Source organism: Cetorhinus maximus, chromosome 13, assembly GCF_964194155.1.
Source record: "Cetorhinus maximus chromosome 13, sCetMax3.hap1.1, whole genome shotgun sequence".
NCBI classification, from domain to species: domain Eukaryota; kingdom Metazoa; phylum Chordata; class Chondrichthyes; order Lamniformes; family Cetorhinidae; genus Cetorhinus; species Cetorhinus maximus.
Window position 1 is genome coordinate 97,137,392 of NC_135891.1, and position 18,387 is coordinate 97,155,778.

Consider the following 18,387-nt stretch of genomic DNA (forward strand, 5'->3'; position numbering starts at 1 on the left):
CTGTGGCTCAGTTCATAGCACCCTCGCCTTTGAATCAGAGGGTTGTGGGTTCATGTCCCACTCCCGGAAAACCAAGAACTGTGATTGGACTCGAAAGAGTTACAATCTGTGACTGTTGATAACTCGAAAGAGTTTCCAGGCCTTTGTGATGAGGTGAGTGGACCTCCAGCTCCCATCAAGGGGGAAAAGTATCTCCCGCCAGTCCTCAACAGCCTGGAGAAGAGGCACCAGTTTTCTGTCACTGAACTTCTGGGCTGTATACTTTATTCTTTTCGGGGCCATTCCAGTTTTCGCCACGACCAGTCCTGGGCTGCAGAGAGTGAATGTGTTCACAGGTGCAGGTTTAAATATGGTGTCCAGAGAGATGAGCCAATGAGGTACTGGCGGGTGGATGAATCCCAGCCTGCCCTGCCCTGAGATACGGCATGCTTCACATTCATGCGTATATAATGAATTGAAAAAGGGATGATCTGGCACAGAAACCCACCACGCCAACTGGCAAGAAAAGTTCTGCCTTTGCTGCTCACCACTGCACTTAGTATCCTGGCAAGAAATTCCACCCTATGTCAGAGCTTCCTCTACAAGGTCTCAAGCCACATTGTGTTTTTTTTCATTCACGGGATGTGGGTACCGTTGGCTAGGTCAGCATTTATTTCCCATCCCTAATTGCCCTTGAGAAGGTGGTAGTGAGCTGCCTTCTTGAACCGCTGCAGTCCATGTGGTGTAGGTACACCCACAGTGCTGTTATGGAGGGAGTTCCAGGATTTTGGCCCAGCGACAGTGAAGGAAAGGTGATATATTTCCAAGTCAGGATGGCGAGTGGCTCAGAGGAGATGTTCCAGGTGATGGTGTCCCCATCCATCTGCTGTTCCTTGTCCTTCTAGATGGTAGTGGATGTGGGTTTGGAAGGTGCTGCCTAAGGAGCCTTGGTGAATTCCTGTAGTGCATCTTGTAGATGGTACCCTCTGCTGCTGCTGTGCGTCGGTGGTGGAGGGAGTGACTCTTTGTGGACGTGGTGTCAATCAAGCGAGCTGCTTTGTCCTGGATGGTGTTGAGATTCTGGAGCTGCACTCATCCAGGCAAGTGAAGAATATTCCATCACACTCCTGACTTGTGCCTTGTAGATTGTAGACAGTCTTTGGGGAGTCAGGAGGTGAGTTACTCGTCACAGGATTCCTAGCCTCTGACCTGCTCTTGTAGCCACATTATTTACATGGTTAGTCCAGTTCAGCTTCTGGTCAATGGTAACTCCCAGAATGTTGATTGTGCGGGATTCAAGGGGTGATGGTTAGATTCTCTCTTGTTGGATAAATCCCTGGGAGGATTTTCTCAACCAGAGGAAGTAGGCAATTCTGGAGAATGCATATCAGGCTTTTCTCTACTGTGGACAAGAGAAAAATACCTCAACAGTTTCCACAGCTTCATTTATCTTCTTTCTTGAAAATTGTTATAATTGTCACATTCCTGAAGTTGGAGGCGTTTTTTTCCTACTAAATCTGTAGGATCAGTGCAAGGATTCTACCACTGAGCATTGGGGGGTAGCCTGGAGGTTATCAGCTGCCTGTGTGGATTCCTGGTCAAGGAGTGATAAAGGATGTTTTTTCCAGTGTTGTCATATGGCATTGTCATCTTTAAAAAAAGAAACACCATCCGATGAATGAAGGAGATTTTGTGCATTTGACCTCGGTTGAGAGATAGCCCTGGCAGCTTCAAAAAAGCTTTGCATGAGCAGCAGATTGTTGGATGGTCGGGTTTTCTCTTCCCGCCACATGTTTTTTGTCTTTTGGACTTGTCTTTGGGTGTCTGCCTTGAGCTGTTGGAATGATGCCATTTTGAGTTGCAACCTTGAGTTGTTCTGCCAGGAAATGAAAGCTGCTTGTTTATCCTCCAGAAGGTCATATATTCCAACACCATTGTCATTGAACCAATGACAATGATGCTCAAACCCAATGGGCTGGGTACAGCTGACTTTATTTGATCCCAACATTGTGAAATGGAATTGGATGTGTGAAGATTTTCTAGAATGGTCATGAACTGCATCTGGAATTCTTCTCTTCGATTGGCCTATTTTAAGACTGAGAGGTTGATCAAACAAAAGCTTGCATCCTTCTTGAAGCCAGGTCCACAAACATGCAGGCTAACCTCCTACAAACTCAACTAAGGACTGGCCACTGTGTGTTCGCATGGCAGAAAGCCATCTCACCTGTTCTCTCAACTCTCAAATGGCCAATATGTTCCAGGGCAGTATAAAAAGCTTCAAAGCTCTCCCTGAAGCACAGCAACAATGACATTAATCATTCAGAATAGCAACAACGTGTGCATCAAGCTGCATCACACTTTGAGTTCCAATGCTCTAATGCTTTCATCAGTTCTGTCATAATTAGTCTGAAGGATTAGGAGTGTGAGTGTTGCTTAAGAGTTGTGAGTGGGCAGTGCATGGTGGAGACTCATTGAATCCAGATACGTTATGAAAACTGATACAGGGTTAGTATCAGTAGAGCTAAGGAAATGTTTCACATTTTATTATTTTGTATCCAAGGAATCTAAAAAACATTGTACAAACAAAATGCCTGAATAAAAACTGATAGGATCTTAATGGGTTATAAAGCAACATATCTGCTTCATATGAACTGCACAACAGGAAATTCGCGAATATCAGTTGTTGAGATATGTACAGTTCTTATACAAAAATATAATAATGTTCCATAATATCTCTTACCTCATTGATCAGGACCCATGGGACATAATTATGTGGTGGGTCCAGTTCATTTGTCATTTGAGCATTTTGATGCATCAATTCATTTCCCTGATCCCCATTCACACAGCTGTTAATGGTATCCCAGAACACAGTTGGTTCATGTACTTGTAAACACTGTGAAGATCAATGGTTTCCCAGAATAAGGCAGGTGTACATTCGTAAGATACATTAGACTGAATCATTGTAGCTACATTGATGGGAGCTAACAGTTGACCCCCTTTTAACTGGCTCATTACCTTTCACAAACCATTGACATTTATAGCACAGAGTCAAAGCAATGTTACTCACCCGCTGTGCTTCAGTGAGGACCGAGGAGGCTGATTCCATGCAGCAAATCACAGGCATATAACTTGTAGCATTCTTAAGGTAATGCATCATGCAAGTCTGGACAAGGATAACCACATGAAATGAATATTACAAAAAAAAGCACATTTCTACACTACCCCCTCTTTGAGTGTGCAATTTCTCCTTTGCTACCTTTAAGCAATTAAAAAATAAGATTTCAAAAATATCTGAGACAGATCATGATAGTGAATACTTCATAAATGCTCTCTCTTTTAAACAAGCAGAGAAGATAATTACAATTTCTTTTGATAAATTTTAATTTCATACTTAGAAAATTAACATTGTTTCTGAGAAAAGGGGACCTGGAAATTCTGGGGTCTTTCATATGGTGGCCTGCTGAAATTGGAATAGTAAAACTCCACAATAATTCCTCACCTCAACGATTCTGGGGGAATAGAAGTGGGTAGGAGCGTGGGAAGGTGAGGATATAAGGCAAGGAGGATGGAGTATAGGGGAGAGAGGAGCCAGTGAAAAGGGAGAGGGGCCAGGAGGGGTGAGATACTCAAGGTGAGCACGAAAGTTCAGGAATCCTCTCCCCAGGATAACTGGAGGAAGAGGTCTCTGAGTTGCTTCTGTTTTGGGTGCATTTACTTAAGCTTCTGCCACCATCCTTTGATAGAGTTTAGTGTTTTTGCTGAGCATCATAGAGATTTCATTAATTCCAAGCTGTCTTGGTTTACCTAACCTTGATGAGGCTTTGCTTCCATTTGGACAAGCCTGAGGTAGTCAGTATGGTTTAACTTCAAACCTTTCATTATGCCCTATTTACAAATACCTCATTGTAAGCACATGGTAATCAGGAAACAGCCTGTTCTGCTCCCAGCTCTCTTGGGTCTTCTCGGTCATCTGACTACTGATGTCACAATTACATCACTAATATCGTCATGGCCTCATTAACATATTCATTAAACCATTATTCTGCAGCTCCGTCCCATGAAACAGCACAGAAAACCCTGCATCAACTCCCCACCAGAGTCTTCATTGTTGCATTCTTGGAACCCGCCTTCCAAGGAGCTCATTTACATATAAAAACACAGCCAAACCTAAATGTTGTCCAGATCTTGCTGCACATGGGTACATGCTGCTTATATGTTTGAAGAGTTGTGAATGGACTGAGAACTATGTAATCATCAATGAACACATTTCTGGCCTTATGAAGGAGGAAAGGTGATCGATGAAGCAGGTGTAGTGCTTGAGTCTAGGACATTGCCCCAAGACACTCCTGCAGCAATGTCCTGGGGGTGAGATGCTTGGCCTCCAAAAACTACAACCCTCTTCCTTTGCACTCAGTGTGATATCAACCAGTGAAGAATTTCCACCTGATTCCCATTGATTTCAATTTTGTCAGGGCTTCTTGATGCCATCAAGTGCAGCCTTGATGTCAAGGACAGTCATTTTCACCTCACCTCTGGAATTCAGTTCCTTTGACCATGTTTGGATGAAGGTTGTAATGAGATCAGGAGCTAAATGCTACTGGCAGATCCTAAACTAAGTGTCGGTGAGCAGGTTATTGCTGAGTAAATGCTCCTTGATAACAATGTCAATGACAACTTCCATCACTTTGCTGATGATTGAGAATATGCTGACAGGGCAGTGATTATCCAGATTGGGTTTGTCCGGCTTTTTGTGCACAGGACATTCAGGACAATTTTCCACATTATCAGATAGATGCCAGTGTTGTGGCTGTACTGGATAGGGCCCATAGCCTTGTTATATCCAGTGCAGAGGATATCATTTGTTGATATTACATGGAGTGAATCAAATTGGCTGAAGTTTGGCATCTGTGATGGGGGGGGGCCTCAACAGGAGGCTGAAATTGACCATCCACTCGTTTCTCCTGGCAAAAGACCATTTAAAATGCTTCAGCCTTGGTTTTTGCATTGATGTGCTAGCCTTTTCCTATCATAAAGGGTGGGGATGTCCACTGACTCTCTTCCTCTTGTTGATTACTTAATTATCCATCACCATTCATAACTGGATGTGACAGAACTAGAGAGCCTTGATCTGATGGGATTGCTTAATTTTATCTATAGCAAGCTGCTTCCACTGTTTAGCATGCATGTAGTCCTGTGTTATAATTTCGCCAGCTTAGCACTTCATTTTTAGGTATGCCTGATGCATGCTAGCCTTGCATGTTCTCCTGCACTCCTCATCAAACCAGGTTGGTACATTGGCTTGATGGTAATGATAGAGTGAAGGGGAGGCAACGGGGTAGCGCTATTGTCGCTGGGCTGGTAACCCAGAGACCCAGGGTGATGCTCCGGGCACCCGGATTTGAATCCCACCACGGCAGATGGTGGAATTTGAACTCAGCCATCAAAATCTGTAATTAAAAGCCTAATGATGACCATTGCTGATTGATGTAAAAACCTATCTGGTTCACTAATGCCCTTTAGGGAAGGAAATCTGTCGCCCTTACCTGGTCTGGGCTACATGTGACTCCAGACCCACAGTTAAGTGTGAAATGGCCTAGCAGGCTAGTCAGTTGTATCAAACCACTACAAAGTCTCAAAAAAGGAATGAAACCAAATCAACCTAGGTACCAGAAATGACAATGGCAAACTCAGCCCTGTCAACCCTGCAAAGCCCTCCTTGCTAACATCTGGGGAGAGTTGTCTCACAGACTAGTCAAGCAACAGCCTTACATAGTCTTCCTCACGGAATCATATCTTACAGTCAATGTCCCAGACTCCACCATCACCATCCCTGGGTATGTCCTGTCCCACCAACAGGGGTGGAGGCACAGTGGTATATAGTCTGGAGGGAGTTGCCCTGGGAGTCCAGACTTTGGACCCCATGAAGTCTCATGGCATCAAGTCAAACATGGGCAAGGAAACCTCCTGCTGATGAATCAGTACTCCTCCATGTTGAAGACCACTTGGAGGAAGCACTAAGGGTACAGAATATATTCTGGGTGGGGGATTTCAATGTCCATCACCAAGAGTGGCTCAGTAGCACAACTACTGACTGAGTTAGCTGAGTCCTAAAGGATATAGCTGATAGACGGGGTCTGCTTGATTTCACCAATCTGCCTGCCACAGATGTATCTGTCCATGACAGTATCGGTAGGAGTCACCACGCACAGGCCTTGTGGAGACAAAGTCCCGCCTTCACATTGAGGATACCCTCCTTCGTGTTGTGTGGCACTGCCACTGTGCTAAATGGGATAGATTTCAAACAGATCTAGAATGGGCATCCATGAGGCACTGTGGGCCATCAGCAGCAGCAGAATTGTACTCAAATACAACCTGTAATCTCATGGCCCGGCTTATTCCACACTCTATCATTACCATCAAGCCAGGAGATCATCTCTGGTTCAATGAAGAGTGCAGGAGGCCATGCCAGGAGCAGCACCAAGCATACCTAAAATGAGGTGTCGATCTGGTGAAGCTATAACACAGGACTACTTGCGTGCCAAACAGTGTAAGCAGCAAGTAGACAGAGCTAAGTGATCCCATAACAAATGGATCAGATCTAAGCTCTGCAGTCCTGCCACATCCAGTCATAAATGTTAGTGGACAATTAAACAACTAACTGGAGGAGGAGGCTCCACAAATATCCCCATCCTCAATGATGGGGAAGCCCAGCACATCAGTGCAAAAGATAAAGCATTTGCTACAATTTTCAGCCAGAAGTGCCAAGTGGATGATCCATCTCAGCCTCCTCCGGAGATCCCCAGCATCACAGATGCCAGTCTTCAGCCAATTCGATTCACTCCACATGATATCAAGAAACGGCTGAAGGCACTGGATAGTTCAAAGGCTATGGGTCCTGACAATATTCTGGCAATAGTGCTGAAGACTTCTGCTCCAGAACTTGTCATGCCCCTAGCCAAGCTGTTCCAGTACAGCTACAACAGTGGCATCTACCCAGCTATGTGGAAAATTGCCTAGGTATGTCCTGTAAACAAAAAGCAGGACAAATCCAACCTGGCCAATTACCACACCATCAGTCTACTCTCGATCATCAGTAAAGTAAAGGAAGGGGTCATCAACAGTGCTATCAATGGCACTTGCTTCGCAATAACCTGCTCACTAATGCCCAGTTTGGCTTCCAACAGGGCCACTCAGCTTCTGACCTCATTACAACTTTGGCTCAACATTGACAAAAGAGCTGAACTCTCGAGGTGAGGTGAAAATGACTGGCCTTGACATCAAGGCAGCATTTGACTGAGTGAGGCATTGAGTCAATGGGAGTTAGGGACAAACTCTCCACTGGTTGGAGTCATACCTAGCACAAAGGAAGATGGCTGTGGTTGTTGGAGGTCAGTCATCTCAGCTCCTGGACCATCACTGCAGGAGTCCCTCAGGGCAGTGTCCTCAGCCCAACCATCTTCAGCTGCTTCATCAATGACATTCCTTCCATCATTAGGTCAGAAGTGGGGATGTTCACTAATGATTGCACAATGTTTAGCACCATTTGTGACTCCTCAGATACTGAAGTAGTTTATGTCCAAATGCAGCAAGACCTGGATAATATCCAGGTGACAAGTGGCAAGTAACATTCATGCCACACAAGTGCTAGGCAATGACTATCTCCAACAAGAGAGAATCAACCATCACCCCTTGGCATTCAATGGCATTACCATCATGGAATCCCCCACTATCAACATCCTGGGGTTACTATTGACCAGAAACTGAACTGGACTGGCCAAATAAATACTGTGGCTACAAGGGCAGGTCAGAGGCTGGGAATTCTGTGACAAGTAACTCACTTCTTTTTTTTAATTCATTCATGGGGAGTGGGCATCACTGGCTAGGCCAACATTTATTGCTCATGTTCAGATTGCTGTGAGTCCAGAGTCACATGTAGACCAGACCAGGTAAGGACAGCAGATTTCCTTCCCAGATGGGTTTTTGCAACAATCGACAATGGTTTCATGGTCATCATCAGACTTATAATTCCAGATTTTTATTGAATTCGAATCCCATCATCTACTGTGACGGGATTCAAACTAGGGTCCCCAGAGCATTACCATGGGCCTCTGGATTACTAGCCCAGCGACAATACCATTATGCCATTGCCACCACCTCCTCTTCCTCCTTACTCTCCAAAGCCTGTTCACCATCTACAAGGCACAAGTCAGGAGTGTGATGGAATCCTCTCCACTTGCTTGGATGAGGGCGGCTCCCACAACACTCAAGAAGCTTGACACCGTCCAGGACAAAGCAGCCGCTCGATTAGCAACACATCCACAAACATTCACTCCCTCTACCACCGATGCACAATGTGTCCCATCTATAGGATGCACTGCAGGAAGTCACCAACGCTCCTTAGACAGCACCTTCCAAACCCACAACCACTACCATCTAGAAGGACAAGGGCAGCAGATAGATGAGAACACCTTCACCTGGAAGTTCCCCTCCAAGTCATTCATCATCCTGACTTGGAAATATATCGTTGTTCCTTCACTGTTGCTGGGTCAAAACCCTAGAACTCCCTTCCTAACAGCACTGTTGGTGTACCAACTCCACATGGACAGCAGCGGTTCAAGAAGGCAGCTCACCACCACCTTCTCAAGGGCAACTAGCGAACGGCAATAAATGCTGGCCCAGCCAGCAAAGCCCACATCCTGTGAATGAATTTAAAAAAAGGCAGGTCATAGGTTAAAGATTGTGGTTAAAAACAATTCTGCTGCTGCTGCTGATGGCCCACCGTGCTTCAAAGATGCCTAGTTTTGAACAACTAGATTGATTTTGAATCTATCCTATTTAGTACAGAGGTAGTGCACACATATGACCAACTGAGCTGCAGCTTAACTCCATATACTTGCCTTTGCCCAATATCCCTAATATCTTTGGTCAGCATTAATCTATCAAGCTTAGGTTTAAAAATTAACAATTGATTTAGCATCAATTGCTATTTGTCAATTGCCAAGAGTTCCAAACTTTTACTACCCTTGTGTGTAGAAGTGTTTTCTAATTTCACTCTCAAAAGGTCTGGGTTTCATTTTCAGACTATGCCCCTGAGTCCTAAACTCCCCAACCAGCATAAATATTTCCATCTAAACTATCAGCTCCCCTTAATCTCTTGAAAACTTCAATAAAATATCCCCACAATGTTCCAAACTCAAGGAATACAACCTGATTATTTGATCTCTCTTCATTAATCAACACTTGGAGTTGAGATTCAGAACCGTAGAACCATAGAAACATTACGGCATGGAAAGAAACATTCAGCCCATCGTGTCTGCGCTGGTTGAAAAAATTCGCCACCCAATCTAATCCCACCTTCCAGCAGTTTGTCCGTAGCCTTGCAGGTTACAGAACATCTGGTGCAGATCCAGGTACCTTTTAAATGAGTTGAGTGTTTTAGCCTCAACCACCAGCCTGGGCAGTGAATTCCAGATGCCCACCACCCTCTGGGTGAAAACGTTTTTCCTCATGTCCCCTCTAATCTTTCTACCAATCACCTTAAACCTGTGCCCCCTGGTAATTGACCCCTCAGCTAGGGGAAACAAGTCTTTCCTGTCTACCCTATCTAGGCTCCTCGTAATTTTGTACACCTCAATCAAGTAACCCCCTCAGCCTCCTCTTTTCTAAGGAAAACAACCCCAGCCTATCCAATCTCTCCTCATAGCTACAATTTTCAAGCCCTGAAAACATTCTTGTAAATCTCCTCTGCACTCACTCCAGAGCAATTATGTCCTTCCTGTAATGTGGTGGCCAGAACTGTACACAAAATTCCAGCTGTGGCCTAACCAGCGTTTTATACAGTTCCTGCATTACATCCCTGCTTTTATATTCAATACCTGGTCCAATAAAGGAAAGCATTCCATATGCTTTCTTTGCCACCTCATCTACCTATACTGCCACCTTCAGGGACCTGCAGGGATGCACTCCCACCTTCTTCCTCCCCATGTCCTACCTGAAAATCCTATATCCAAGAATGTTGAGCTGCCATTTTTGCCCCTCGTTTAGCCAAGTTTCTGTTAAAGCGATGATATCACACTGCCAAGTGTCTATCTGTGACCTCAGCTCATTGACTTTGTTTGCTTTATTCTTGTATTAAAATAAATACTTTTTAACACTGCCAAATTCCTGTGCTGCACACTTTTTAACCTTTGCTTCTTCTGTCTTTCAGAGTCACTCGCTAATTTTCTGTCTCCCGTTTCCTGCTCTGAATTTGTCCTTTCTGAATCTGCTTTCAGGTTCCCATCCCCCTGCCAATCTAGTTTAAACCCTCCCCAACAACACCAGCAAATCTCTCAGAAAGGGCAATTGTCCTGGTCCGGTTGAGGTGTAGGCAGATCCCACCTTCCTAGAACCGGTCCCAATGGCCCAGAAACCTGAAGCCCTCCCTCCTGCACCATCTCTCCAGCCATGCATTCATCTGGTGTATTGTCCTATTTCCATACCCACTAACACATGGCCTTGGGAGATTGCTACCTTTGAGGTCCTGCTCGGTAATCGCTTTCCTAACTCCTGAAACTCAGCCTGCAGGACCTCATTCCTTTTTCTACCTATATCGTTGGCACCAATGTGGACCATGGCCTCAGGATGTTGACCCTCCCTCAGAAGGATATCCTTCAGCCGTTCCATGACATCCTTGACCCTGGCACCAGGGAGGCAGCATACCATCCTGGCGTCACGTTTACTGCCGCAGAGATGCCTGCCTGAACCCCTGATTATTGAATCTCCTATCGCTATTGCTCTTCCACTCTTCTTCCTCCCCTCCTGTGCAGCTGAGCCAGCCGTGGTGCCACAGAGTTGGCCTGGCTGCACTCCCCTGAGGAACCATCACCCTCACCAGTATCCAAAATGGAAAACCGATTAGCAAAGCAAGATCGACTCAGGGGACTATCTGCCTGGTTCTCTTAGACTGCCTGCAGTCTCCCATTCCATCTCTGCCTGCACGCTCCTAACCTAAGATGTGGCCACCTCCCTAAACAAACTCTCCACGCAGTTATCAGTCTCGCAGATGCACCACTGTGACTCCGTCCACCGCTCGAGTTCCGAATGCCGGAATTTAATCTTCTGCAGCTGGTGACACTTCTTATCATTCTGGGAAATCAACACTGCACTCCCTCCAAGGCCAATATAATGGTGTAGTGCCCAGAAATGCTCACAGTTCTCCAGGTATGTCATAACCAGGGCTGTGTATAGCTGAAGATATGATTTCTATCCTCTTGTATTCTAGGTCTCTAGTTATGGTGGTTAACATTCCACTTGTTTCTTTGATTATTTTCTCCAGCTGAGCACAATATTTTAATGATCTAAGTACCTGGAACCCCATGTGTCTTTGGACCCCCAATGTTTCTTGCTCTTCACCATTTAGAAAGTAACCTGTTCCATCTGTTTTAGCTCCAGACCTCACATTTGTCTACATTGAAATCCATTTGCCACAGTTTTGCCCATTTACTTAATCTATCAATATCTTTTTGTAATGTTATTTCTTTCTCTCTACTACTTACAGTACCATCTATCTTTCTCTCATTGGCAAATTTGGATATGTGGCTTTCTATCCCACCATCTAAGTCATTAATAAATATGGTCAACAGTTGAAGTCCCAACACAGACCTTTGCATGACAGAACTAGTGGCATTCTGCCAATTAGAGTACTGGCCCATTATCCCTACTCACTGTCTCCTGACTCTCACATAATCAGATCAATAATTTGTCATCAATTCCACAAGATTCAACTTTAGTTAGCAGAGGCTTATATAAGACTCTAACAAATGCCTTCTGGAAGGCCATGTCAAAATCTGCATAGACATTCCACTTTAGTCACCTCTTCAAAAAATTCAATCAGATTCACCAGGCATGACCTACCCCTCTCTCTCCGATCAGCTAACGTTTTCAATGTGTTCAAGCACCCTATTTTTAATTATAGATTCTCATAATTTCCTGACAACAGATATTAGGTAACGGGTCTATAATTCTCTGGTTTTCCTCGCTCACCTTTCACAATTCTCAAATCTGAAGGAATGGCTCCGGAATGGAGAGAACTTCAGAAACTTATAGTTAGGCCATCTACAATATTCTCAACTACTTACTTTAAACTCTTGGGAGGAACGCCATCTGGTCCTGGGGATTTCTCACTCTTAAAATGCTGTTATTTTCTTCATTACTGTTATTTTCCTTACATTAATTTTAATGAGTCCCTGAACGAGATTGAATATTAAGTTACCATGGGACATCTGACACCCTGACCTCTTCCTCTCGTGTGAACACTGATGCAAAGTAATTGTTCAGTCTGTCATTTCCTTATTTTCATAGACTAAATCATTGATATTAGTTTTTAAGGTGCCCATGTTGCTTCTGATCACTCTTCTTCCTCTTTTATTGGTAATTTTTTGTGTTCATTGTGATATCCCCTGAAAGTTATTTTCACATTTCTTTTTGTAGCTCTTACTATGTTTTGTCACCCTTTGCTGTTCTTTGTATCTTTCCCATTCTCCAGGATTTGTATTATCTTTTGCATTTTTTATAAACTTTTTCCTATAGTTCTATGTTGTCTTTTACCTCTTTGGATGTCCATGATTGTCTTTCCTGGCAAGTAAATATCTTTCCCCTTAGAGTTGTAAACTGGTTTCTCCTTGTTCTTGAGTTCTCTGCCAAAGGCAGATTTGACCCTCCATGCTGCCATTTTTACCATGGGAAGGGCGAGGAGGCAGGTCCTGAATGCACCCCAGCTGGAGTGTGGATCAAACCCCATGCTGTTGGTGCCAATCTGATCCACCAAGGTCATCCAGCCAACTGAACCAACTGCCCTCCTAGGAGTCTGAGTTGCTGTCGCAACATATTCTTTTACATCGTGTTGTAGCCTGGAGCTATGGATAGTGATGGCAGAGGTTCCAATTTTTTTTCATCACATGGCTGACCAGGAATTTCTCCCACTTTTACCTACCATTGGCATGTGTTGGAAGAATTTACAAGTTGCTCTTCGACAAGTTTGGCTGCATTATGGACACATCTTCCTTGACCATCAGGTCTTGGAGTGAGGCTTGAACACAGAGCTTCTGGCACAGAGGCAGGGATGCTACCCAATGCACCACAAGACCTCCTGGTTTTGGTTTGTATCACATTTTTTTAAAACATCTCCTTCTCATTTTCTGGCATTTTACAAATTTGCCCAGTTTACCCTGGCACCAGGAAGGCAACATGCATGTTGGATTCTTGATCCTGCTGACAGATGAGGCTCTCTATCCCCCTAATTATTGTATCCCCTAGACTTGGTTCCCCCCCGCCCCACACCTTCTGCTGCAAGGTGCACTTCTTTACACAAATGTCTGTAGAAATCTGAAATTCTCCCCCCTGAAGGCTGTGGAGTCCGGGTACCAATTAAAAGATTCAAAGCTGAGATCAATAGACTTTTTGTTGGATTAGGTCATCAAAGGGAATTGAGAAAAGTTGTGTAAGTGGAATTGAGGCACATGTTCGTCATGATCTAACTGAATGAAAGAATAAGTTCAAGATGTTGAATGGTCTCCTTATCAAGGAAAGAAGAAATAGTAATATTTTTCTTCTAGTAATAAACCTGGCATATTTTCTTATGTACTGGAAGTAAGCCTGTAATTGGATTTCAAGCTAGAGTGATGGTAACAGTCTAAAGTCAACAGTAAGAAGTGGTTTTGATATGTTAATGATCCAAGAGGAACTTCAATCAGAGTTTTACATAAAACAAAGCAGAAATGGTTTGCATTGAGCTCTGCTATTCAGTAAGATCATGGCTGATCTGATTGTGGCCTTAACTCCATTTTTCTGCCTGTCCCTCATAACCATTAATCCCCTTGTAGATCAAAAATCTGTCTAATTCAGCCTTGAATCTATTCAATAACCCAGCCTCCACTGTTCTCTGTGAAAGAGGATTCCAAAGACTACTGACCCTCTGAAAGAAGAAATTCTTCCTCATCTTCGTCTTAAATGTGTGATTTCTTATTTTTAAACTGTGCCCCAGTTCTAGATTCCCTTATGAGAGGAAACATCCTCTTAGTATCTATCCTGTCAAGCCCCCTTGGAATCTTATATATTTCAATAAGATCACCTCTCATTCTTCTAAACTCCAATGAGTATAATCCCAACCTTTCCTCTCAGATGATCCCTTCAACTCAGGAGTCAGCCTAATGAACCTTCTCTGAACTGCTTCCAATGCAAGGATGTCCCTCCTTATGTAAGGAGACCAAAACTGTACACAGTACTCCAGGTGCAGTCTCACCAACGTCCTGTACAGCAAGTAGCAAGCCTTCCTTACTTTTATATTCCATTCTCTTTGCAATAAAGACCAGCACTCCATTTGCTATCCTAATTACTTGCTGTACCATATGCTGACTTTTTGTGATTCATGTACAAGGACAACCAAATCCCTCTGTACTGCAGCATTCTGCAGTCTCTTACCATTTAAATAATATTCTGCTTTGCTATTCTTCCTATCAAATTGGACAACCTCACATTTTCCCACACTATACTACATATGCCAACTTTTTGCCCTCTCTTAACTCTTTGTACCCTCCTCACAGCTTGCTTTCCCACATATCTTTGTATCAGCAAATCTGGCTACAATGCACTGATATGCATTCATATGAATTGTAAATATTTGAACTCCCAGCACTAATCCCTGCGGCAGTCCACTAGTTACAGTTTGCCAACCTGAATATGGTCCATTTATCCCGACTATTTGTTCCCTATTAGTTAGCCAATCTTCTATCCATGCTAATCTATCACCACCAGCTCTTACCTTGTGCAGTAACCTTTTATGTGGCACCTTATCAAATGCCTTTTGGAAAACCAAATACACTACATCTACTGGTTCCCCTTTATCCACCCTGTTTGTTACATCCTCAAAGAATTCTAATAAATTTGTCAAACATAATTTCCCTTTCACAAAACCATGTCGACTCTGCCTGATTGTATAATGATTGTCTAAATGCCTTGCTACTACTTCCTTAATAATGGGTTTTAGCATTTTCCCAGATGTTAGACTAACTCGCTTATAGTGTCCTGTTTTCTGTCTTCTTCCTTTCTTGAATACATGTGTTACAGTTGCAGTTTTCCAACCCACTGGGACTTCTCAAGAATCTAATTAATTTTGGAAAATTACAACAAATGCATCCAATATCTTTGCTGCCACTTCCTTTAAGACCCTAGAATGCAGGCCATCAGATCTAGGGGACTTGTCAGCCTTTAGTCCCATTAGTGCTTCTAGTGTTTTTTCTCCAAATTTTCTGATTGTGATTCTTTTCAAGTTCCTCCCTACCTTTTGCCTCTTAATTTTCTACTATACTTGGGTTGCTTTCTGTGTCTTCTACTGTGTAATATGCAGAGTCTCTGCCATTTCCTTGTTCCCCATTATTAACTCCCCAGTCTCAATCTCTGAGGGACCAATGCTCACTTTAGCTATTATCTTCCTTTTTATATGCTCGTAGAAGCTTTTACTGTCTGTTTTTATAGTTCTTGGTAGTTTCCTCTCATAATCCAATTTCTCTCTTTTTATTATATTTTGGTTTCTAAAACTATGCTAATTTTCTGGGCTACCACTAATATTTGCAACAATGTATATATTTTCCTTCAATTTCATTCCATTCTTAACTTCCTTTGTTAGCCACAGATGGTGCATCTGTCTCATAGCACCTTTCTTTCTCAATGGAATATATCTTTGTTGAGAGTTATGAAATATCTCATTAAATGTCCGCCACTGCTTCTCTACTGTCTTACCATTTAACCTATTTTCTCATTCTGCTTTAGCCAACTCTCTCTTCGCATCCTCATAATTGCCTTTATTTAAGTTTATGATACTAGTTTTAGACGCAAATTTCTCACCCTCAAACTGAATGTCAAATTGTATCATGTTATGATCACTCTTACATAGAAAATCCTTTACTATGAGGTTGTTAATTAATCCTGTCTTATCATATATTACCAGCTGTTCCCTGGTTAGCTCCAGAATGAATTTTTCTAATTAACTGCCCCAAATACACTCGATGAACTCATCGCCCAGGTTAACTTAGCCTATTTGATTCATTCAATCTATGTGAAGATTAAAATCTCCCATGACTATTGCAATACGTTTCTTACAAGCTACCATTATTTCTTGATTTATACACTGTCCTACAGTGTAGCTCCCGTCAGAGGGCCTGTAAACTACTCCCACCAATGACTTATTTCCTTTGCTATTCCTTATCTCCCAATGGATGTTGTCAGCATGGATTTTAAGAATGTTCAACAAATTAACATTTAAAAGGTTGGTTAACAAAATTGAGGCTCGTGGAATAGGGGGTCAGTGGTGGCTTGGATAAGAAATTTGTTTAAGGTTAAGAGGCAGCAAGTTGTGGTAAATGGTTATTTTCAGACTGGAGGATGGTAGGCAGTCGTGTTCCCCAAGGGTCAGTGCTAGGACCACTGCATTTTTGATATATATATATATATATATATATATCTAAATTTCTTGGCTATTGAGTCATATTTCAAAATTTGCCAATGATACCAAACATGTAGGTGTGACAAACAGTGAGGATGGTATAAATGGACTGCAAAAGGGCACAGATAGGCCAACAGAAGGAACAGACAAGTGGCAGGTGAGATTTAATGCAGAGAAGTGCGAGGTGATGCATTTTGGCAGAAGGGATAAGGAGAGGCAATATAGACTTACTGGCACAGTTCTAAAGAGTGCCCAGGGACAGAGGAGCCTGGTGGGGAGGTTCATATGTATAGATCTTTGATGGTATCAGGGCATATTGAGAGAGTGGTTAGCCACCCATAGGGGATTTTCAGCTTCATAAATAGAAGTATCGAGTACAAAAGCAGAGAAGTTAAGCTGAATCTTTCTGAATCTCTGGTTAGGCTACAACTAGAGTATTGTGTCCAGTTCTGGTCACCATACTTTAGGAAGGATGTGAGAGCCCTTGAGAAGGTGCAGAGGATATTTAACAGAATGATGAGGAATTTTAGTTACAAGATAAAGTTGGAGAATCTGGGGTCATTTTCCTTTGAGCAAAAGATATTGAGGGGAGATTTAATAGAGTGTACAAGAGTATACGGGTTTAGATAAGTTAGGGAAGAGAAGCTGTTCCCGTTAGCTGGTGACACAAGAACTGGGGAAACAGATTAAAGATTTTGGGAAAAAGATACAGGGGCAGCGAGAAAGAACATTTTTACACAGCTAGTGGTAATGACCTAGAACTTGCTGCCTACAAGGATGGTGGAAGCAGAGATGATGAATTATTTCAAAGGGGAGTTGGACTGACATTTGAGGGAAATAAATCTGCTTGGCTATGGGAATAGAGCAGGCAGTCTGGCTGACTATTTTGCTGTAAATATAGCCATCATAAAATCGATGGGCTGAATGGTCACCTTCTGTTCTGTGATGGCTCTATGTCTATGATTCTGTGAATAATTCTTTGATCTTAACAGACTTGAGAGGCTGAATGGCCTCTTCCCGTTCATATGAGCCGATGTGGAGCTGTAAAGAATAAAGAGGCAATATTGAGGAGAAAAAGGCATGAAGGAGCTGGCAAGGCTGAGAGGCTTTCTGTGGGACCAAGAGGAACACGGCATCATGTGCTGCACCCAATACTGGAACTTGCAGCATTAATACATCACATGCTGCACCCAATTCCTGAATTGACAACTTCAATGTATTGCATTCACCTTGAAGGCCACAGGAAAGCCCTGGGCCGGATTTTCTGTGATTTGCCGTTGCCTCAGGGCAAGCTCAAACCGGCCCCATATTTGCATGTGCAAAGGACTAGCGCCAATTTCAGTTGTGACATTTGCTGTGGAAATGTGCATGCACACGGAGGCTTAGTCGGTCAGTTAAAGCCTGAGAAACAGGCATTGCATGGTTGAAATTAATGATTCAAATGACTGGATGATTTGCAATACAAAGTCATTAGACCTGGATGATGTTCCCCTGGCACTCGGTCTCTCCGTGCTGACACCTGAACTGCCAATTCTGGCCTTCTCGAATTTCCTGCAAATAAAAGTATTTGTATGTTTGTCAGGTGATTTGTAGACAGGAATGTACAAATGCATCTGTAACACCATCTGTCCCATCTACTTCCTATATGTCACCTTTCTAATGTAAGGTTTTAAGCAAAATTTTTTAAAATCACAGCAATGATTAAATGCACCAACTTAATTGTATTTGTGTCTTTTGAAGACTTTATTCAGGTTTCTCCTTGAAGGCCTCAGCATCTTCCAAAAGCCTAGGCTTGGATTTGATTAATTTTTCCAAAGTAGAGAAATGAATAGTGGCATGACTGAGAATGGGAGAAGAAGAAGGAAGGAAAGTGGGACCCAAGAGGATTCAAGATTAAGAGGAGAAAATGAAAGGACAGATATAATGGG

General features: G+C 43.1%; 1 protein-coding gene across 2 annotated transcripts in view; it reads right to left on the reverse strand.

Annotated features, from left to right (window-relative positions):
• Positions 1-18,387, reverse strand: part of LOC144688862 (gamma-interferon-inducible lysosomal thiol reductase-like) — a 57,800-nt gene that overhangs the window by 18,381 nt on the left and 21,032 nt on the right. The window contains exons 3-5 of one of the 2 annotated variants that reach the window (XM_078555855.1): positions 17,936-18,010; positions 3,047-3,142; positions 2,720-2,872 (exon numbers count right to left, since the gene is read on the reverse strand). In XM_078555855.1, the coding sequence (XP_078411981.1) occupies positions 2,720-2,872; positions 3,047-3,142; positions 17,936-18,010 (324 nt within the window). The remainder of the gene's footprint in view (positions 1-2,719; positions 2,873-3,046; positions 3,143-17,935; positions 18,011-18,387) is intronic. The other variant, XM_078555856.1, reaches the window with a different exon arrangement.